This window comes from Malaclemys terrapin, chromosome 9 (assembly GCF_027887155.1).
Source record: "Malaclemys terrapin pileata isolate rMalTer1 chromosome 9, rMalTer1.hap1, whole genome shotgun sequence".
In the NCBI taxonomy this organism is placed as follows: domain Eukaryota; kingdom Metazoa; phylum Chordata; order Testudines; family Emydidae; genus Malaclemys; species Malaclemys terrapin.
The window spans coordinates 89,471,809-89,495,400 of record NC_071513.1 but is presented as its reverse complement, the minus strand read 5'-3'; the positions used below and the strand labels follow the sequence as shown (position 1 = coordinate 89,495,400).

General features: G+C 43.1%; 1 protein-coding gene across 4 annotated transcripts in view; it reads left to right on the top strand.

Moving 5' to 3' along the window:
* MECOM (MDS1 and EVI1 complex locus) overlaps positions 1–23,592 on the top strand; it is a 467,885-nt gene that overhangs the window by 199,035 nt on the left and 245,258 nt on the right. For all 4 annotated transcript variants that reach the window (XM_054039741.1, XM_054039740.1, XM_054039746.1 and 1 more), the window contains exon 2: positions 7,608–7,945. In XM_054039741.1, the coding sequence (XP_053895716.1) occupies positions 7,608–7,945 (338 nt within the window). The remainder of the gene's footprint in view (positions 1–7,607; positions 7,946–23,592) is intronic.

Here is a 23,592-nt window from a genome sequence, read left to right as displayed (position 1 = left end):
CACACATATTCAAATATACAAGCAGAGCTCCAAAATTCTGAAGTTGCTACAGATAGAATAAGCCAAGTTTGAACCAGACTGTATCTATTTCATTGGAACTGGGCACTTACAGTCTTATCTCATTCCTTATTTCTTCTTGCTCCAGGAAGATTATGGAATTAGAAATGCCTCTGAAGTGGGTTATCCAGATGCTTTCACTACCAGCTTAGGTAAATGTCCTTCAACCAACAGTCTGATTTCTGATTGCTATTAGTGGCTACAAGATCAGATTATGAGTTGTGTGCTAGTAAATGTGTAGGTCAGTGGGAGCTTTGTGTGTATGCATCCCACAGCAGAAACTGGCTGAAGTGAGAAAGGTCACATAGCCTGAGAAAAGGAGAAAAAAAAAACAGTGATATTTGCTTGACTTTATTAATTAGAAATGAGTTCAAACATCAAGGCAGGATCCAGATTTTGATCCCTTCAGTGTTTTTGTACCCTGAGCTTTAGTGTGGCCCATCCCTAGTATTAATTCATGTAATGCACCAGTATGCCTGTTTGTCACCTGCATATGATCAAGTGATGTTCAAGCCATAGAAAGGCACAGCCAATAGTGTAGTCGAGGGTCAATGGAGTTTACCCATTTCTCATTTGGAGAATATGGAGTTTAGTTTAGGATGGTTGACCCACTTCCTTTTTTTTAATCACTACATCCTGGGCACAGCTCCATTCAATGTCCTCCTTGCACTGCACTTCTGACCGCACTCCTGCCTCTGCCTTGTGCGCCCCAAGCATTCGACTCACCAGCAGCTGCAGCTGAAGGTAAGGTAGCTGTAGCTGCATCAGCTTTCCTGGCTCTTACACATGCTAGATCCCATTATTTAATTGCCTTGGAAGGGAAGAGCGTGCTAAACTGCTAAACATATGTCCAAGTGGAAGGAAGTCCTGCCCCTCCTCCCTGTTCCACACAGAAGCCCAGCGTGCTGTTTAAAGTAACCCCAGATCCCAGAGGTTAGGGCTGTGGTGTCAGCTTTGGCACATGGATGTCTCCTGGCTTCATCAGGCACATCCCCAGCACGCAGCCACGTGTACTGTTTCCTGATGGCATGCAAGTTAGTGCAGAAAGTGCAAACACTGGTGTCCACCCATGTCTTTCAGTAGCAATTAACCTTTCCTACAGGGTTTCCTTTGAAGCTTTTTTCATGTTTTTACTGCAAAACAGCAGCAAGGAATTTGATGGCGGGAAATGTCTTCTGTATTACCTAATCTTTTCTATTCCCCTATCAGAGGCCTCAGTGATTTCATCCCATTTAGAATTATTTGATCTTAAGGAGTCCTGCTTGAAATTCCAAATTGCAGCATTGTATGTGTGAGTGGTTGGCTATTCGTATAGACAGTTGTGCTTGGAAGCACAGGCCCTGGGGCCTAATTCTGATCTCACAGCAGTTTTATATCAGTGTAACTCCAAAGACTTCTGTGGAGTTACTTCCGATTTACATTGGCTTAAGTTGGAGCAGAATGAGGCCCCTCATTTTCTGACACTCTGGGCCAGATCCTCGGCTGGTGTAAATGGAGCTCTGATCAAAGTGATTTTTTAAAAAATGGTTTTCAAATATCTGGAAGGTATAATCCAGCTTTTTGGCTTTTTAATGTTTTTTTTTTTAAATATTTTTCTTAGATTGTATTGCCCTTGTTCGCAGAATGACGCCCTGGCATTCAGTTCAGACATTGCTTTTAGGCAGAAGGCCACATGTGTGCAATTCGTCACCACAGGATTTAAAATGTAAAATCAACTTGTTTTAAATTATGCATTGAGTGCAATTGCTGGTCATGGAAGGGGGTCACAGGTGTGACCAGAGAAGAGTAAAAATGGAATTGTCCCATTGGCATCTCTCCATTGGCCAATGGACAGCAGCTAAGGATCTGGCTCCATACGTTTAAGGCTGTAGACCAGTTTGACCAGAGGTATGAATGGTTTTAGCCTTTTGAGAGTGAAAGGGACATTTAACTGGAGAGCAGCAAACTCTGGAGGAGAGAAGTTGAGTATGGCACATCTGCAGTGCTATACTTACTAGAGTTTAAAGGCTCAGTCATTCAGGAGTGTAGTTGGGACCTGTGTGAGAGCAGTGCTGAGCCACTGACTAGACAGGGTGCTTTGTAACAGGGCCAAAAGTTGGGAAGGATGGAATGAAGGGTGTTGAGTTCATTTATGCAGAGTGAATTGCGTGAACTGCTCCTTTGTGCTGTGGAAGGAAGGCATTTTGGGATACTCAAACTGAGGGTGGGAACTGGTGTGGAGGAAAGCAGAGTGGGTAGGTTTGAGGAGGGAGCATGAGGGGTAGGAATGCAGGCCGCCTGGATCGAGGAGCTCAAAGCAGCAGCCTCCTTCGAGGAATTTGACCCACTCGTTGACAGGCTCACCCGCGAGCTATCTGCAGAGGTTGCCTCCAAGAGGACACCAAACCAGGAGCCCATCCGGCCTGCCCTCAGACGGCCCATCCCAAACCACAACACCACCACCAGAGGAGCTGGAAGAAGGAACGCCAGCCGCCGTTATGACCCGGCAGCAGCTTCAAGGATCCAGAAGCTGTACCGAACAAACTGCCTCAAGGCCGTAAGAGAGGTCTTCGATGGTCCCCTGTCATACTGCACAATCCCGCCCGAGCGCCTCTACAACCACTTCCTCAAAGTGTTCGGTGGCGTGCCCAGGAACGACGCGCAGCGCCCGGAGTGCCTCCGCCCCTTACTCCGCGTTGCCAATGCAGACGACCTAGAGGCCGACTTCACGCCTACAGAGGTGACGGCCAGGCTCTCCAGAACCAAGAGCACCGCACCCAGAAAAGACGGCATCCCCTACAGCCTCCTCAAGAAATGAGACCCTGGCTGCCTCGTGCAATCTAACATCTTTAACTTGTGCAGGCACTTTGGCCGGTCCCCCACCTCCTGGAAGAAGGCCATGACCGTCCTGATCCACAAAAAGGGCGAGCGAGACGACCCCAGCAACTGGAGACCCATCTCCCTCTGCTCCACGATGTACAAACTGTACGCCAGCTGCCTGGCAGCCAGGATCACGGAGTGGGCGACGACCGGGGAAGCCATCAGCCCAGCCCAGAAGGGCTTCATGCCGTCGGAGAGGTGCTACGAGCACAACTTCCTGCTCCAGACCGCCATCCAGACGTCCAGGAGAGCGCAGAAGTAGTGCGTGGTAGCGTTGCTCTACCTGGCCAACGCCTTCGGGTCCATCCCCCACCACCATATCTTCAGTACACTCCAGGAGTTCGGGATGCCGGAGACCTTCCTTCACCTGATCCAGGAACTCTATGAGGGCTGCAGCACCACCATCCGCTCGGTGGAAGGGGAGACCACCGAGATTCCGATCCGCAGCGGCGTGAAGCAGGGCTGCCCCCTCAGCCCGATCGTCTTCAACCTTGCCATGGAGCCGCTCCTGCAGGCAATCTCCAATGGCGCTGACGGCTTTGACCTGCACGGCGAGAGGGTGAGCATCTTGGCCTACGCAGACGACCTGGTCCTGATCGCGGACGACCCCGAGAGGCTCCAGGGCATGCTCAACACCATCGGGAGAGCCGCGGACTGGACGGGACTCTGCTTCAACGCCAAGAAGTGCGCGTCCCTCCACGTTGATGGGAGCCAGAGGGACCCGGTGCTGACGACGGAATTCCTCATCCAGGGCGAGTCAGTTGTTCCCCTGGTGGAGGGGCAGGCGTACCAACACCTCGGCACGCCGACGGGCTTCCGCGTCCAGCAGACCCCCGAAGACACCATCCGGGAGATCCTGCAGGATGCCGCCAAGATCGATGCATCCCTGCTGGCACCGTGGCAGAAAATCAACGCCCTCAACACCTTCCTGATCCCCTGCATTGCCTTTGTCCTGAGAGGTTCCGCCGAGGCAGAGGTGCCCCTCAACAAGGTGGACAACACCATCCGGCAGCTGGTCAAGAAATGGCTGTCCCTGCCCCAGAGAGCCAGCAACGAGCTCGTATACATCACGCACAGGCACGGTGGCGCCAACGTCCCCAGCATGGGAGACCTGTGCAACATCGCGGTCATCATGCACGCCTTCCGCCTCCTGACGTGCCCGGACGCCAAGGTGAAGAACGTCGCGATGACCGCCCTGCACGCCGCCACCGAGAAACGAATCGGCAGACCTCCCTCCGACCGAGATGTGGCCACCTTTCTGAGCGGCTCCCTGGATGGCGAATTCGCCCCGGACAGGGGCGACCTTGCTTCGCTGTGGTCCTGCGCCCGCAACGCCACGTGCCGACTGGGGAAGCGACTGGGCTGCCGCTGGGAATGGAGCGAGGAACGGCAGGAGCTGAGAGTCCTGATACTGCGGATTGGAACGGAGGGCAACACCGTCATCACCCCCAGAGCCAGAGGCGTGCTGGAGAAGTCCCTGAAGGCCGCCGTCCACGCGCTCTACGTGGACACCCTGAGAAAAAAGCCGGACCAGGGTAAGGCCTTCGAGGTGACCAGCAAGTGGGACCCCAGCAATCACTTTCTCCCTGCGGGGAGCTGCACCCGATTCGCCGACTGAACTGCGTCCTTCTCAATGGAGCTGTCCACCATGGGAACCAGGACAAGCGCTGCAGGAAGTGCGTGTACACCATGGAGACCTTGCCCCACGTCCTGTGCAGCTGCAAACCCCACGCCAGAGCTTGGCAGCTGCGCCACAACGCCGTCCAGGACCGCCTAGTGAAGGCCATCGCCCTGCACCTGGGAGAGATCGCCGTCAACTGCACCATCCCCGATACCGACAGCCCGCTGCGCCCGGACATCGTCGTCACGGACGAGGATCGAAAAAAGATCATCCTCGTCGACATGATGATCCCCTTCGAGAACAGGACCCCGGCCTTCCGCGAAGCCCGAGCCCGCAAACTAGAAAAATACGCTCCCTTAGCTGACACCCTGCGGGCAAAGGGCTACAAGGTTTACACCGACGCTCTGATTGTTGGGGCCCTGGGTGCCTGGGACCCCTGCAATGAACGTGTGCTGAGGACCTGTGGGGTGAGCCGTCGTTACGCACGGCTCATGAGATGCCTAATGGTCTCGGGCACTATTCGATGGTCCCAAGACATTTACACAGAGCACATCACCGGCCACCGCCAATACCAGGAGTGAGCCGGCGTGACTTCGTGCACCCACCAGGGGAAAGAGACCTGTAAACCTCCCCTGTTGGACTTTATCCCCTGAGCCCTGAACCCACCGAACCGAACTGAACTGAACTCTATCATGTGAGGGTCACCCATCCCCATTACCCGGCCCGCTTAATTATATACCCACGACTGCCTGTACTTCTTGTCTGAGTGATGTACCCTCACTGCTTGCTGACTGTATCCTGATCTCACCCATCGTATACCCCCCCATCGGGGACATTGCAGACTGTATATGCTATGTGCTGCCCACTACCAAAATACTAGCATCCCCCCTATACTCTGTATGAAACCCCCGATGACCAATAACTGACGCTTCAAATTCTCTGTATAATTTATTTGTAAATATTTTCTAATAAAATTTTAATTGTGAAGTGGGGAGCAACAAACTGACAGAGGAGCCCAGGGGAGTTAGGCATCCTTATCTTAGGGCAATTCAGGGGATTTGGTTGCCTAACTCCCTCAGGCCTCTTTGAGAATCCTTGCCATTGCTCATAAGCCATGTGCTATTGTCACCCTGATCACACACTCTCCTTATATGTGATTTCCTTTTCCCCACCCCTCCTCTGTCTTTGTGCTCTTTGGGGCAGGGATTGTGCCTTTCTCTGTGTTTGCAACACCTGGAATGTTTTGGGCATTGCTGCAGTCTAAATAGATAATACTAAGTAATTGGAGGGGGAGGGTACTACATAGCAGTGGGCCCAGGGGTCCCAGCAGATGCCATGGAGCACTGAGCAACACTGTGAGTGACACAGCTTCATGGGAACTTTGGAGACGTTTCTGTGACTGTGGTTCATAGCCACCACTGCTCTTGCTTTCTCCTAAACTCAGCTCTTCTGCATGCTTAGGCAAAGTGGCACTTGAAGGTGCAACAGAAATATCATAAAAATGTGACTGCTAGGCAGGTCATTTCAATGCAGATGACTGAAGTTAACCATTGCACTCTGACGACATGGTCATAGGCCTGATCCTGTTCCCTTTAGAGTTCATGGGAGTTTTGCCATGAACATCAGTGGGAAATAGTATAAAGCCCACAGCAGCCTCTGTGCAGATGCTAAGCAAACGGCTAGTGTTGAATGCTAGTACTTTGCCTCTCTGCAATTCTTTCATCAGTCCTGAGCAGCCTTCAGGATCAGGCCATCCCCGCTGAACTCCACTCAACCTGAGCTCTCAGAGAAAAGATTTTTGAAACAGAAACAATGATGAAAAATCCTTCTATGCATTTGTCTATCATCCCGGTGATTGAATTAATCCGTGGATTTTACACTCCTCTGAAGGACGGTCCTTAGAAAAGTGATAAACAAACTAGTTGATATTGGGGGTCCAATTATTTAGAGCGCAGATGAAATTTGCCAAATCAAAGTGTAGGGAAATGGGTAGCAGAACTTCCTTATGATGTCTGTGTGGCCATAGTTAGCTCCATATTAGAGGAAGAAAAACAATTCAGGGCTGTGAATATATTGCCTGCAGATGAAGTATCTGGTACATGCCAGGGGTGATGTATTCAAATGATTTGTTATGCCCCAATGTTTGTTGTCATAAGTGGCAGAATCTTGAAAATGTAGACATAAAATTGTTAGGTAATATGTAATAAAGGCATGATAGATGACATTTTATCAGTGGAAAAACATTCAATGTGTGACAGTGCTAAAACACATGCTTAAAGTTAGTCCTGTGCTTAAGTACCTTGTTGAACTAGGACCTAAATAGTTTTCTTGGAAGAAAAATTGACTTTTTGGACATGGGGAAGGACTACTTGAATATTATGATGTGAGTTGTGCCGAATCATGCCCCCTGTGTGGTTACTTTTTGGGCCAGATCCTCGGTAGGTGTAATTTGCTGTAATTCCATTGGAGTCATTGGTGCTAGATTGATTTACATCAGCTGAGGATCTGGCCAGCAGTTGCGTGGTGGGCTGCTTCCCTTCTAAAGACTAATCTGAGGCCACCACATTTCCCCCCCCCCCATAATTTAGATTGAATCTGAGCCATTGTCCCCTTAGTGAAAGAAAGTCCAGTAAAGCCTTCCCAATTTTCGTTTGGATGGGATTTCGTTTGTGATTTGTAATCACCGGTTTTCAATAGTAATTTCAAAGAGGAAATTGTTTAAAGTGCTATATGCAGACCATATTGGGCAACTGGGTTTGCTTATTATATACATGTGTATGTAATTCAGTCACTGCTAACAGTGTTTGTGTACAAGTGTGCAAACTACTTTGGATGGTAAGAGCCCTCTGGTCTGGTTCTGAGAGGTGCTGAACATACACAGTTCCACAACAGAGAGGTTGCTCAGCGCCTCTCAGGATGAAGTTCTACTGCAGTATTAGCGATTGATGAAGATGCCGTAGAACCAGCAAACTGCCTTTTCTGCTTAATATACAAGTTAAAAGGGTTTAAAGTACAAAACCCTTCAGCACATTTGGCTAGTACAGTCCCTAATATTTGGATTCATTTTCAGGTGATGAATGTTTATATGAAAGCTTCCCTGAAGTTCCTTCGGAGGAAATGTCAGAGGCTGACGGAGAGGCGAGTAAACTGTCCCTCAGTGTTCAAGAGCCATCTTCTCCAGCAACATCCAGTGAAGCATTCACACCAAAGGAGGGGTCTCCTTACAAGGCTCCCATATACATTCCCGATAACATTCCCATTCCTTCAGAGTTTGAGCTCCGAGAGTCAAATGTTCCAGGAGCAGGATTAGGAATATGGACCAAAAGGAAGATTGAAGTAGGTGAAAAATTTGGGCCATATGTGGGAGAGCAGCAGTCAAATCTGAAAGATCCCAGTTATGGTTGGGAGGTAAGAAACTTTAAATTCTTTTGTTTTGTTAAACTGTCATTAAAGTTTACAAACTCAGATGCATTTGTAGAGTAAGAGGATATGATGTTGAAGTCAATGGTTATTTTGCATGCATAAGAACTGCTAGATTGAGTCTTTTGACATTTTATGGAAGAAAATAAAAGTATACATGCACATATAAAAACATGCAGGGAATCACCACCATTCTTCACATGTAAACATCAAATCCTGTCTCTCTTCTGTGGTAGGAAGAGGAGGCAGTCACTTATCTGAACTTTTATGTGGCAATTACGGTTTGTTTTCATGAAGCTCTGAAATATAACATGGGACTAGGAGAGAGGTCTGCAATGAAATTATGGCACTCGTTTTAAAAAATTTGGAAGTTTCTTTTAGCCACCAGAATCACTGATTTAGAATGGCCTTAGAGGCATCATTATTTGGTAAATTATAGCTGCAAGCCATGATGGTTTTCAGAGTTGGAAGCCTAAGGCCTTGATTCTACTTCCATTGAAGTCAATGGGCTCTTTACCATTAATTTCAATGGGAGTAGGATTGGGTCCTGAGCCTCATAAGCACAGCCCCACATTAGAGGTAGCATTGCGCCTCATGGAGGCCTTACAGGATGCAATATAGCTCCACAGCCTGAAGGAGGGCAGTGTGTGCTCCTCCCTATGACTGATCAGCACTGCTTGGTTTTATGGGTGGCAGCGCGATGGCTCTAGCTCCTTTTGGGATAGTTAGCCCTTGCACTCTGGGAAGTATGAGGGGCTCTGTTCATGGCTCCATGTGCCCTCCCCACCCATTGTGTGCCCTCTTAGGGTAGATGTTCAGGCTTGGCTGGAGCCCCGCCTGAATGTCTACACCACAGTTAACAGCCCCTTAGTTCAAGTCGTGAACCCAAGTCAGCTGGAATGGGCCAGCCATCGGTGTCTAGTTGCAGTGTAGACATACTTTTAATGACCAGTCACAAGCTGGCCCTTAATAACTTTCTCCTTTGAATCTGATCCCTTTGAGCAATCGGAAGGGAATCCGTCCCCGCTCCCGGCACCTCTCCTTTGTGAAGTACAACATCGCACAATTGTCTAGGTGTGTTATGTTTTTTATTCTGCTTAGATCCAAAGAATTATGTGTGATTACCTGGAGGCAGTATTCAGACTATCTGGGCCAATCAACTGATCCAACACTACACATTCTGTGTTTTTATAGCTCAGATAAAAATTCTAGACTTAAAAAAATCAGGTGTTTTTCTCAGCATTGGTCTGATGTGACATAAAAATCATTCTTGCATGAACTTTTTTATTCATAGTTTGAAAGAGGTGAAGTAAAAATACAGGACAAGCCTCATTTTCCATTTTTTGTTTTTCATTGGGATGACAGACTTTTTGATAAGTGGGGGAGAAATGCTTCGTTTGCATTGCTCTCAGGAATATGATGGACCTTTGATGAACTGGGAGTTTTACTTACCCAGAGATCAAATAAATGAAATTGTACTTTGGAGTATAGCCCTCAAAACACATGGTGGATCATAAATGTTTGGTTTGCTTTTAACCATCAATAAATATTCAGTGAGTTCTTTGCAAACTTTCCATCAAGTTGTTTAAACACGTGTGAAACCTGTGACAATATGACAGAAAAGTGTCAAGAGAAATTATAGACTTGGCAGAACTCTATAAAGTTAACAGACCCTGATGCAATGTAGTTACTGGTGAGAAATCTTTATTCTTTGAACAAGGCACCAGGAAGTCATAAAAGCTGTCTAATAGCCACACCACAATGAAGCATGTATTGATAATGGGAGTTTAAAAAAAATTGCTGTCACACCATCTTAAATGTGAGTTGAACACAAGTTAAAACAAATACATTTTGGACCAGATCCTCAAGTGATGTAAAGCAGCACAGCTCCATGAACTCAAGAGACTGCTTCTGATTTTAGTTAAGGACACACTGTTGCTGATTGACACCAGTTAAGGATGTGGCATTTTGGTTTTACCTTTAAATATAGGCATGTATACTCTAGTTTTTAGTGCCTCAGGTTATTTTAAATTTTAAAACCTTTTTGTCAGAACAACTAAGAAGAAGAAGAAGAAGAAATTGGAAGCTCCAAAGGTGAATCATTCTGAAGCTAGGACTCCCCTCCAACACACTTGAACAGGAGTATTTATTTGGGAAAGCTGAAAAAAAAAGTGTTCTTCAGTTTTCCCAATCAAATCTAAACAGTTCAAAGGTATTCAGTGAAACCCATGTAAAATTAGCAATAAATTGGAAATTGATCATCCACCTACACATGCTTTGCAATCATAGAGGAGGCTAGAAACAGGTGAACAACAGAATACCATATCTCTTCCAGCCAGTAAAATAAGGGTATTTATTACACATTGAGGGGAAAAAAACTGGCAATTGGTAACTTTACAGTTTATAAAATAAACCAACCAAATCCAGGATACTCAAAATCTAGACTAATACCGCATCTGTATTACTCACTCCAATAGGAAAAATTGCCATTTTTGTTTTGAGTTTTGAGAGGGTTTTTTCTAAAGCTTAGTTAATACCAAATGCAAACAAAACAAAACAGGCTTGCAGAGAGTGTGCATCAGTCTAACTTATTTTTTCATTCTGGATAAACCTGTGTTTGCTCTGATGTAAATGTGTATCCAGATCGGTTACTGGCACGTTAAATGGTCAAATTAAACTCATTGCTGGAAGACTAGCACTAGGCCCTCCATACTTTAATTAGTGGGCCCAACTCACTTCTGTGGAAGACACTGGTATCATTCTCATTGACTTCAAACACAGAAAAAAATAGTCTTTCAGTAGTGACATCACAGCCTTGTCAGGGTCAAGACAGTGGGTGTATCTTGGATTCTGACATCTTTATGTTGCTAGTGTAAGAGGGAGACAGACACTGTAGGGAGTGACAAAGGGAGGACAGTGACAGAGCAGGGAGAATGGGGAGAAAAGTGCAATTTGGTTATATCTAACTACCACCGTTTGAATGTAGACTTTTCTTGTCACCTAGCTAATTGGACACCCTTCTGAAATAGAATCATAGAAATGTAGACCTGGAAGAGACCTTGATAAGTCATCTAGTCCAGTCCCCTGACTGAGGTAGGACTAAGTATTATCTAGACCATTCCTGACAGGTGTTTGTCTAACCTGTTCTTAAAAACCTCTAATGACAGAGATTCCACAACCTCCCTCGGGAATTTGTTCCAGAGCTTAACTGCCCTTACAGTTAGGAAATTTTTCCTAATGGCTAACCTAAATCTCTCCTGCTACAATTTAAGCCCATTACTTCTTGTCCTGTCCTCAGCGGTTAAGGAGAACAATTTATCACCCTCCTCTTTCTAACAACCTTTTACATACTTGAAGATTGTTATCATGTCCCCCCTCAGTCTTCTCTTTTCCAGACTAAACAAACCTAGTGTTGTCAATCTTTCCTCATAGGTTATGTTTTCTAGACCTTTAATCATTTTTGTTGCTGTCCTCTGGACTTTCTCCAATTTGTTGACATCTTTCTCGAAGTATGGTGCCCAAAGCTGGATACAATACTCCAGTTGAAGCATTATCGGTGCTGAGTAGAGTGGATAATTATTTTTCGTGTCTTGCTTATAACACTCCTGCTAATGCATTCTAGAATTATATTTGCTTTTTCTGCAACAGTATTATGCTGTTGACTCATATTTAGTTTGTGATCCACTATAACCCCCAGATCCTTTTCTGCAGTACTCCTTCCTAGGCAGTATTTGTATTCGTGTAATGGATTATTCCTTTCTAAGTGTAGTACTTCACATTTGTCCTTATTGAATTTCATCCTATTTACTTCAGACCATTTCTCCAGTCAAGATCATTTTGAATTCTAATTCAATCCTCCAAAGCACTTGCAGCCCCCTCCCAGCTAGGTATTGTTCACAAACTTTATAAGTGTACTCTCTATGCCAGTGTTTCCCAAACTTGGGTTCGTGAAATGTTACAGGGGGTTCTTGGGGAAAAATTCCCTAATGGCGGACAGAGCTGTCCCTATGGACCCCAGGCAGCACTGGTCCAGCAGCCAGGAGCCCCTGGACTTCTAAGAGCTAAGCAGATCAAAGCAAGCATATCTATCACACTCAGGAGATTTAAACTTCAAGACTCCTAATAAGAAATGGAAAGGGAGGTAGATATTTTTTGCTATTTTTAAAATTAAATAGGCAGCTAGTATTGTTTTAAAAATTATTATGAAGAACAAGTTTAAGCTTTGTTGTAACGTGCATTGTTTGCCTGGACTGCTCAAGACCTGAATGCTTGTGTAGGAAGAACTCTGAGTTGGCTTCTTAAATACCTTCATGCTGTTTCACATCTGATACTCCTTGATGGAACATAGGAGCCTCGTTATATAACAGGCTTATTCAAAGTGATACAAGCTACAAAAGTGAGATCTTGGAAGAGTGTTGCCGTTTTCATAATGTAATAAAAATACTGTAATGATAAATAATAATTAATAATAAATAGTGTGTAATAAGGATGTCATAAAAACAAATTTCATATTTCCAAGGTCACTTCTTTTACAGTTTATACTCAGGTAAAGGAGAAAATCCCTGGAAATATTCATTTTTAGGAGGGGGTTCGCGAGACTAGACATTTTAGTGAAAGGGGTTCACAGATTGTTAAAGTTTGGGAACCACTGCTCTAGGCTATATTTCTCCAGTTTGTTTCTGAGAAGGTCATATGAGACCGTTTAAAAAAACATACTAAATTTGAGATATATCACATCTACTGCTTCCCTCCATCCACAAGGCTTGTTACCCTGTCAAAGTAGTAACCAGCAGCCAGCTTCCTCCCTGTGAAGGAGCCCTGTCCTCCTCTCCTCGTGCTGCTACTGCAGTCCTCCCTAGCTGGATTGCTTCCTCAATTTAGGAGGTCTCCATATACATATTTTCAATTAATTTCTTCATATGCATGGATGCTCCTCAGATTAGCCATCTCCTCTGTAGTTCTCCCATCCGATCAGGTATTGTAGTGTGTATTACTTAGTGGATAGGTGTATTGAGCTCAATCCTGCTCTCGCTTAAGTCAAGTGGTAGTTTTGTCTTTGTTTTCAGTGGGAGCAAGGTTGAGCCTGATGACTGTGCAGGATAATTGCAGATTTTAGTCACTTTACAGAAAGTGGATATTTTTATCTGCTACCCCACGATGATTCCCAAGGAACTTGTGCTGTGTAGTGCATTGATCTTGCTGCTGCCATCATTGATTTCTTCTTTCTTTTTGATTATAAAACATTGGGATAGTCAGTGTGGAATGGAGAAGTAAGAAAGGGCATGTTGTGTGGGATCAAGGGAAAATGGAGTATCATCCTTTTGCTCTTGCAGGATGGTTGCGTATGATTGTTACTACTACTCTTTTCGCTGGAGGAAGCCCAGTTATAAGTGCTGTGAATATGTGATCATTGGCTTCAGAGGCTGAAAACGATGTTTCACCATGTCCAAGCTGCGTTTGCATAGACATGGCGACTGTGCCTAGGTGTGCTGCAGATGGAGCTGCTTTGCCACAACGATCAGTTTTGGCTGGCTTTGGGTTACAAATCACCCTAGCATTTGAATGCGGGGTAATGACATGTTGTTATCCTTATTGTCTGAGTAAAGGGGAGCAGAACTCTGCTTCTGAGGGGGTCACCCTAAAGTGAACCTCACTTGCTAAGCAGAGGGCAGGGATGCCAAATCCCAGTGGAGATGGGAGTGGGTGGAGGCAGGTGTTCTTACCTAGTGGTGTGGACTGTGCCTAAAGAGTCCTAGAGCCTGTTTGACCTACCTTCATGACAGAGCTGATTAGGCTCAACTGAGAGTCCTTGTTTGTGGTTGGTGATTCCTAGAGCTGACATCACTGCTGAGCTGGTCTAGGAGCTAAGCCTAAGACCCTGTGTGAGGACAGTGAATACAGAGAACACTACACTGGCTGTGCAGTTCCCCACTACCTGCTGAAGTCACTGGGAGCTGGGGTTAAGTGGTGGAACCTCAGGATGTGATGTCGCAGGAGGAGCAAGCAGCAGCACTGACAGCAGCAGAGAGACAGCAGCCAGCAGTGAACCAGTTGCAGAGGCAGCAGTAGAGGCATTGCTCGACGCCTCTACCTTCCTGGGGTGGAAGGTGAACCCCGTGAATGCATCTCTGAACTCTGGGTCTTCACTAATCAAGGACAGCCAAGTGTGAGTGGGGTGCAGCAGAGAGAGGAGGGAGTGATTTGGGAAACTGAGGCAAAGGACACTACCCAATGCACTGTGAGGTCAGGTTGCTTATGGTCATATGCTTTGCATGTGACTGTGGTGTTTTCCCAAATTAATGCTTGGTTCCCTTTCACTAAACGTTCTCTTTTGTTATTAACAGACTCAATGCTTGTGAGTGTGGAAGTATTGCCTCTTAGAAGCACCCAGGAGTGGGGTTAAGTGTTTCCAGATTACTGGGTGGGGGCTCAAACCGGTTCTGTTTGTATTGTTAAGAGGAACCCCTAGATACTGAATATGGCCGTTGTTGCTGCCAACTCCAACCTGGCAGAAAGTTATGCATACATGACAAGACTTCCACGTTGCTTAATGTCTGTGTACCTATTTTGTTCTTAGGAACTGATACTTTTACAATTACTTCAAGAACAACTGTTCTTGATAAATTATTTTTTCCCTTCATAAACTTGGCTTCTTTTGAGGTTAAGGTGAAACAATATGATCATGTTATAATAATAATCACCTTTTCTCTAATGTATATGAAGAATTAAGGAGGAATCTTTTGTCAAGAGAAAAAAAGAGTTAGTATTTCTTGGACAAACCCTGAACACTGTTCTTGATATTGTATGAAGTTATGGGGCTATAGCAGTGCACATTTTGACTTAAAAATCTCCAAGATGTGCTTCTTCTTTGCAACTGTTTATTACTGATAGGTGAAATGACCTTGAACTAGAAACTCATACACGTTGGAATGGGGACATAGGTTGAAATCTAAAGTTGGATCTGGTTCCACATTTTGGAGAGGGCTGCTATCTTTAATAATATGCAGAGTCATAGCACCTCTGAACCTTGGAGCATTTGTAACTTAGATCCAAATTTTGTATCTTGAGTCCATCTCTGATTATCACTAGGACTAGCTGGTGGAGGTGTGCAGGGGAGTGAAAACTGGAGGAACTGCTATAGTAGGTTTGCAGATAGCTAGCTGATGTGAAAAACATTTGCTATTGCCTATGCAGCACACAAGGAAGTTCATGGGGCCTGTTCCTACAGTGCTCCAGCTAGCAAAATTCCCCACTGATGTCAATACAGTGTTTTGCCTCTGCAAATCAGGCAAAATCATATCCATTGTGTCCATTTATATATTCGAGCTATAGAATGTGCTGTGGGACAAAAAGAATTTGTTGTGATGTAGTAGTGCTTTGGTCATGATTAGAGTGCTGTACACCAGTTTAAATGAACAGCCATAAATTAGAATTTTATCTCATTTTGTGGGTTTAGCGCTGAGCATTATCTAATCAGGTATTGGTTAGCTAAAGTACAAATCGAACAAGGGGTCACTGGACAAGGGTAAAGGTCAAGCTTTTTTGCAGTTTGTCACTGTGGTTTTAGTATTCACCAGCAGCCCAGTTGTCTGTTGGGGCCAAGTAGCTGTAGCTCAGTGATTGTTTAAAAAGGGAAAATTGACTGCTTCTTAATCAACAAAGAAAACAAGCCTTTAAGGACTGTCAGTACTTTTTTTTTTAAACAAAAACAAGCAAGGAAACACAAATTTAACAATTTCATCAGGTTCCTGCCCTGCTAGGAAAACAACTTGGAGAGCACTATAAAATGAACCTCTAAATAGTTCACTAAAACAAATGTACATGTCTACCACAAGAATCTTCTACAGCATGTTGAACATTCAGTTCAGATAGCTGACTGGTATAGTTAGTTAAATTCATGTTCATGGGAACATAATTTATCTACAATGGTTTTAGATGCTGTTTATCCTAAAACTTGATTTCTATTCTAGGACGGTAGAAACAGGAGCAGTAACGTCTAATAAATCAAACTCGTTACAGAAGATAAAAAAATAGTTTAGGACTTTAGAAAACAGAAGATACTCTTCTTTCATGGCATTGAGGCCTAGAGACAAATGTGATTGGCTTGGAGTCTGAAGAGATTTCATAAAGATATATTTAAACAGTATTGAATCTGGTATAAGAACGTGACATTACAAAATGTAAACAAAGTTTATGCTGTCTGGATTGGAAGAGGATTCAGTGGGAGTTATGAGAATCATGAAATTTTGTATAAAATGTTGAGAGGGGATTAGTTACAGTTATGTACAGCATTAACCAATGGTGTGAAAAATATTTTTAATTTACAAAAGAACTTTGAGACTGACAGATTAGATATCTCAGAATATTTATTGTCATGAATTGCCTTCTTAAACAATTGAAAAAAGTCTTAGGGCCAGACATTATAGAGTGGTAATTTTAAAACTTTCTAGTTTTGTCCTGTTTGACTTAAACTCCATATTTATTTATTTGGAGTTTGGTCTACAAGAAATTCCATGTGTAGGACCATCCAACACTCTGGGCACCCTTATCTTTAAAACACAATACCATAGGAGTAACAAATCATAAGGGTCTAGATGTTCAAAATCAGAGTGTAAAGTTGTTTTATTAATCCATATTTTAACACCTAAATATTTGCCCAGATTGTCTCCTACTTTTGGAAATCTTGGCCAAAAGACCAAAGCAGCAGCACTTCTCCTTCCTCTTCCATACAACATGCTTTACTGTATAATCAAAAGGTATGCGACCAGTACTCCTTAAAACTCCTACCATGCTATTCCCGACAAACAGTGTATATCGTTATATAAGGCAGCTGGCAAATTTTTAAACATCACCTGAAAAGGTGATTTGTGTGTGACTATGGTATTTAAATTACTTCTGCAAAATTAAAAATATTACACATTTTGGGGAACTGAACGGCTCCAGGGTTTGGCAATTAGATACAGGGACAGTCATTTTTAGGTCACATGATCAAATCTGGCTGAGGTTGGTGGCGGTTGACTATCATTGTCAGCTGACAATTTTTTGGTGGTTGATGTGAATTGAGCTGATAGTCTCGGTCCAGTTTCTATGAATCAAAGTCCGACCTCACACTGGTGTAAACCCTGTAGTAACTCCACTGAAGTTACTTCATTGTTACACCAGTAGAATATGGCCCTATAAGTCCATTACAATAGAAAAAAAAAGATACAAAGCTTCTCTTATTTCTGGATATTGTCCTCCAGAAACAGGGCTGATATTATGGGGTATGTGGGGAATCTTGCACTGCTCCTTTCTGCACTCTGCTTGACTTTTAGTTTTCCATTGTTGTCTATCTGGTGCTTTCCTGAGCACCACATTAACTTAAAGTCAAATCCTGACCCTGTTTTATATAACTGTTACATAGAGCAGCTCCATATTAGGCCACCTGAGATGAGAGTGAAGTGCAGCATCCCCTGTTGGTCTCACTGATATTAGGACTTACGTATTCTTTTCAATGTTGTCATTTGGGGAAAATAGGAAGCAGACTATGGGTGATCCTATTGTTTAATGACAGGTTACAAAGTAGCAGCCGTGTTAGTCTGTATCAAAGTTGTTACCACTTTGGTAAGGGGATAGGCTCTGCCCACTAGACTGGTGTATAGGGCCTATTCCTCTCTCTCAGATGACAGCTCCTCGGTTCTATCCTTCGGTGCCTAGAAGCAGACAGCATATTTTGGGCAGCCACAGGTGCCAGTGATTTGTTTTCCTTTCTCCATTATTTAGATATTGGTTTGTCTCATTTAGAGCTCAGTCCTGCAAGAGGTTGAGTGCTCTGGCATTTAAGCAGCGGTTTACCATGAAGAGGATTACTCACATGGTTAAAGTTAAGCGCGTGCTTAACTGCTTTGCTAAATTTAGGGCCAGATTGCTCAGCACCTTCGAGGCTCAAGTCCATAGTACATGTTGAGTGCTTTGATTAAGTGGGAGGGGGCTTGTGATAGAAGATGCTGACACAAAGGAGTGGTTGCCTGAAAAAAAGTGGTTGATTCTATTTTTGGCAATGCTGCCAGTCTAAATCCTTCTTTTCTGTGCATCCATGCCTGTGGTGAGGATGTGACTAATTGTACTTGGTGCTGTAGAAAACCCTTAGGTAAGTTCTTCATAAGCAAAACGTCATTCTAAAAGATGATGCCATTTACATGCATCAAGAGTGTTGGTAGAAGCATGACTGCCAGCATCAGACACCCTGACTTCTCTCTGTGTAGAGCCTACATCATGTGGACATAGATAAAAGAGCATAAGGTTCTCAAATTGTACAGTGGTAAGCATAACATAAATGCCTATATACATATGTAAAAGCAGCAAAGAGTCCTGTGGCACCTTATAGACTAACAGACGTATTGGAGCATGAGCTTTCGTGGATGAATACCCACTTCGTCGGATGCATGTCACGCCATATTCACCCACGAAAACTCATGCTCCAATACGTCTGTTAGTCTATAAGGTGCCACGGGACTCTTTGCTGCTTTTACAGATCCAGACTAACATGGCTACCCCTCTGATATATACATATGTGGAATGGCATGCCATAAATAATTCAGTTCTAATTGGATTTACTTTGCAAATAAAAAGTATCTTCAGAAGAAATCTTTTGGCCCATTTGATCTAGGTGGAGTAGTGTGTAGAAAATGGGAAGTAGCACAATATTGTTGTCTTCTATCAGCTACCATTAATTGATGGTACAATTAACATGAACAAAAAAAGTTCCATTGCATGGTTTTACAGATCAGTGGAGGATGAGCCCCTGATCTCTATTAGTGTAATTACACCAAATGCCGCAGTGCTTTATCTACTCATGGACTTGAATGGAGTAAGAACTAAGGATTACAGAATTTGGCCCACAGCTTTAATATGAAAATTACTCTAAGAATGTTTTTTTTAAATAGCATATTTCCATAGAAACTAACCCAGTCTTCTAGGTTTGTAAATGGGAAGACAACCTTCACCTTTGACTTCAATGGGTTAAATGCTAAGGGTATGTCTACACATCAATTAGACCCCACAGCTGGCCTGTGACAGCTGACTCGGGCTTGTGGGACTTGGGCGGTGGGGCTGTTTCTTTGCCATGTAGACTTCTGGGCCTGGGCTGGAACCCAGGCTCTATGACCCTGTGAAGTAGGAGGATCCCAGGGCTCGGGCTCCAGCCTGAGCCTGGAACATACACAGCAATGAAACAGTCTCACAGCCTGAGCCCTGTTAGCCTGTGTCAGCTGGCATCCGCCATCTGCGGGTGTCTAGTAGCTGTGTAGACATACCCGAAGATTCTTTTCTCCCCACCTCTTCATATTGAAATGAATAGACATGCTCTGATATGTCCTTGCTCAATTGGAACACGAGGTCATCCACCCATTGGTGCTGTCCTTTACTTCTCTGCACCTGTGAAGGCCTCTGCATGGGACTATGCATCCATACACAGAGGAGATAGGACCAGGGAGATGTGTACCTTCCCTCCAGTTGTTGAGTTTTGAGGCTGTATTGACTCCTGAGGGGACTACAGTGGAACTGTGGGAACTAAACGGGACTTGTGGCCTGACTGCCTGTCCTCAGATCAAATCCCACTGTTAACCTTCTACACAGAAGAATTGGGAAGAAGAAGAGGAATCTTAAAGTATCTTTATCTTCAATTTTATAAGTTCTCCCATGAGTCAGGTCATCTACATGTACAGTACTGAGGTAAATTGACTTCAGTGGCATTTTGCCCAAGTAAGGACAATCCTTGAGGGGGCCACTTGGGGATCTGGGGCAAAATTGGTACTTGGTCCTGCTAGTGAAGGCAGGGGGCTGGACTCGATGACCTTTCAAGGTCCCTTCCAGTTCTAGGAGATAGGATATCTCCATTATTTATTTTATTTTATTTATTTATAAAGTACTCCAGAGATTGGAATTAATTTGTCATATTCCCGACACTGGATGAAAAGTTGCCTTAAGACCAAGTCAGATGTCCCCTTAAAAGACAACAAGACACAATTAGTTTGGCTGTTTAGGAAGATAGAATCAGGAGGAAAAAAACAAACAAAGAGAATGATCATTACATTTAATAAAGGAACTGACAAGCAATCATAATTCTTCCCCTTAAGTAAATATGTTACAAAAAAATTTATTATGAACTGACACATTATGCAAGCCAGTATTCAAAGATGAGTTCCTTGCATTAAGTACAGTAGATGCCATTAAGGAAAACAGTCAATATGTCACTAAGCCTCGGCCTGTAAAATTAAATTGATTTGGTAAATGTAAGTAAGATAGATCTGTTTGCTTTCATCATCAATTTTGAGTGGGTGAACAGGTGATGTCACCAACCTGGGAGCGATAAAGATGCAGGACCATCTGGAAAGCTTGGTGATGGATGGGCAACTGCTTTTGGATAGTGACAGTACTGTGGTACTTTGTCACTTGGGATGCAGTACTTAATAACTTTTCAATACCATCATAATAAATTTCACTGCCTTATTAATATAGAAATGGTGAGTTATTACTGTGATGGCTATTGTAAATAACAGGAGATGCAGTTGTCAAAAGCTGATTGTTTGGGCATGTTTCTTTAAGCAGCACAGTTGACTTGGGATAATCAACGTATGTCTATACCAGCTGAGTTTATTGCACTTGTCAAAAGAAAAAGCAGTATTATTCAAAAATTATATGAAGTCCATAATAAACAAGTTTAATATATTATCACATTTTTCCTATAAGTTTCATAACACAGGGCAGTAAATCATTTTTAATAATGCCTTTTTATGTACAGAAATACCCTTATGCTATAATAATGTCCTTTCCTAACTATTCACAAAACAGACAACTTCCGGAGGGAAAAAAAGCTATTTTTCACTCATCAGAGCAGTTAAAAATTAAATCTCTCTATTTCATTAAAAGGCTACCTTTGATATAAGGCCACTGGACTCTAGCTGTGTCATGCTTTTTATTTTAATTGAACAGATGTAGCTAATAGTAATCTATGAGAAAGAAGTACAGACAAAATTATAACCACGTGTCACTAAATAGTGGTCAGGAAAGAGCATCTGTATGTGTTTTATGAAAGCCCAAGACTGTTCTGTGACATTGTTGCTAATGTCATCATTCTGATGACTAGAAAGAAGCAAAATGCATAGATAGTTGTAAGCAGAAGATGAATTACCATATCAATCATTTAGCACCATTCAGAGTATTATGCTATTGTTCCTTAGGTAGATAATTAAAACTGTGATGTCTTTCTTATTTGTATAAAGGGGCACAAACTTGTAAAGAATATCAAAAGCTTCTCAAACATATTATTTCTGGATTATTTTTTTTAAACAATCTGACTTTGCCTTTCATACTCTAGCTTTGTGAGTCTTTTTCAATTAAATATCTTTCCACCATTTCTATTACAACAGAAAAGAGAGCCAGCAGTCTATTAACAGGCAATAAAGTTCAGGAAGCCTAAGACTAGTTTCTTGGGTCAGAGGTGAAAATTGCATATTAAATGAAACAAAGGTGTGCCTTGATGGCCCAACAAGCACAGAAGAGATGGCGAATGTATGCTGGGAGAAAGAGAAATATCATCATTAAACATAAGCAAATGAAGAGTTCTCTTGTGCAGTCAGTATATGGTAAAATATAACCAACATGAACACATGCAATTCAGAGGAGACAAGGCTGACATTTATCATTCAGGTCAGCATACACTGTAACAGAACTACTCAAATTTAGGCATTTGTGCAATAAAAATTTCACTAAACTTTAAAAAATCTCCTGCTTTTTAGGGCCTGGAGAATAAGCTCTGTTTTTCGGAATGTTCCAAAAACATACCTTTCTGGAAGTAAAGAATGGAAAAAAATAGTTGGCTAACAGAGTATTTCCACCCAAGAGAATATTAATATGAAGTTTTATTGATGTGACAGCTGTAATGTTTCCTAGTTGAACAGTAGGTGGCATACATAGGAGTGAAGACATGGGTTGTCATACTCAAGAATATTTGTATGTGATTTAATTAAATTCAGCGCATACAATAAGCATTAATTTGGAAAAAATACAAATGTTAAATAGCCTTGCATTTAAAGTGCAGCCATAGCATTTTGCATGGAAAGATGCAAGGATCCCACAAAAAGAAAAACTAAGGACGTAACATTTTATCAGATGAAGCCTGCAGCAAAAAGGGGCTCTTTTATTCAGGGGGTTTCCCTAAGTGTTGTTCTTAGTCTTAACTTGATGAAGTGGTACTGGCAATCTGCATGAAACATGAAGATTTGCCTTTTCTTTTCATGAACTGTGGCATGTTATATCAAACTCCTGTTATGTAGCTGGGGTTTTCATTGCAGGTAAATATTTTTAACTATAATATTTCCTTGATTGCATATTGGTGTAGTAAATCTGCTCGTTAAAAGAATATGGCTAATAATTTATCTCAGATTTTATTTTAAATTAATTTTTCTTTGCATATCCAATTTGCTATTAATAACACCCCAGCACTTCTCAGATCTGGCATGTTGGACATTTCCATCAGTATGATGTTCAGGGAGTTGCCTGTGTGATGGGATGAGAAATTACCCCTTTGCCTCCAGATTTTCCATTTTGGAGATTCAGCCATATTGTGTTTTTCATGAGATTTGAGGTGATCATATCTTTGTCTGATGTCCGTCTTTTAGAGCTGAGGAGTCACAATGGAAATTTTAAAAGTATAGCGGCAATGATGATTTTATGCAAAAATGTGAGTACATCTTTGGTGGTGGATGAAGGCTGTAATATGTGACAGATTCAGCAAAAGTGGTTATAAATGTGTTGACTAAATATGGTAATTAGGGCAAAATTTTCAGCAGCCACCTTAACTGCACTCACAATATTTGTAGGGGCAGGTGTTTGTATCTCCAGAAAGCTCCTTCAACAACAACAAAAAAAAAACAAACAAAACAAAACAAAAAAAAGTAATGTGACTGGTTCCTTTGGCAAGTTGCCTGAAGTATTTTTCCTGTTTCATACACAAGCCTGTGCCCATAGGTGAATCTCTTACTAGGACTATGCGGAGAGGCTCATTTTCTTAGTTGAGTTGGGATCTGTGGTCTACAATTTGGACACAGAGAAAGGTACATCTTTTTTCCTTCCAGCCTTTTCTTTTTTAATTTGAAAAATGGTTTGATTTTGTTTCTCAATGTCCTGTGTGGGGGGCTGTTGTGCTTCCCTGTTTCAGATCCTTCCTAATGCATCTCAGCCTGTATGCCCTACCACCAAATCACACAAAACATGGCAAACAGCAGACTCCTAATTTTCCCCTTTCCACATGATCTCTCCTCTTCCTCCTCCTCCTCCAGTACTCTAGGTAGCTCCACCATTCTCCAGGTTGCCCTTGAAACCTTGGTGTCAGTTTTGACACACTGCTTTCAGGCTGTTGAGAAAACTTGTGGTTTCCTTCTGTATAACTTTCTTAAAATATGTCATCTCCATTCCTGTTACTATAACCCTCACTTAAGCTCATCTTGTTCCTGACAGCTGCAGCCCTCTCATCTCTGGGTCCCCCAATCTTCACTTCACTCCTCTACAGTTTGCTACTGAAAAAGGCATCTTCCTTGCCTACAGAAGAGGTTCCTTTCTTCTGTAAATCCTGCCACTGGGTTCTTCTCATCCAC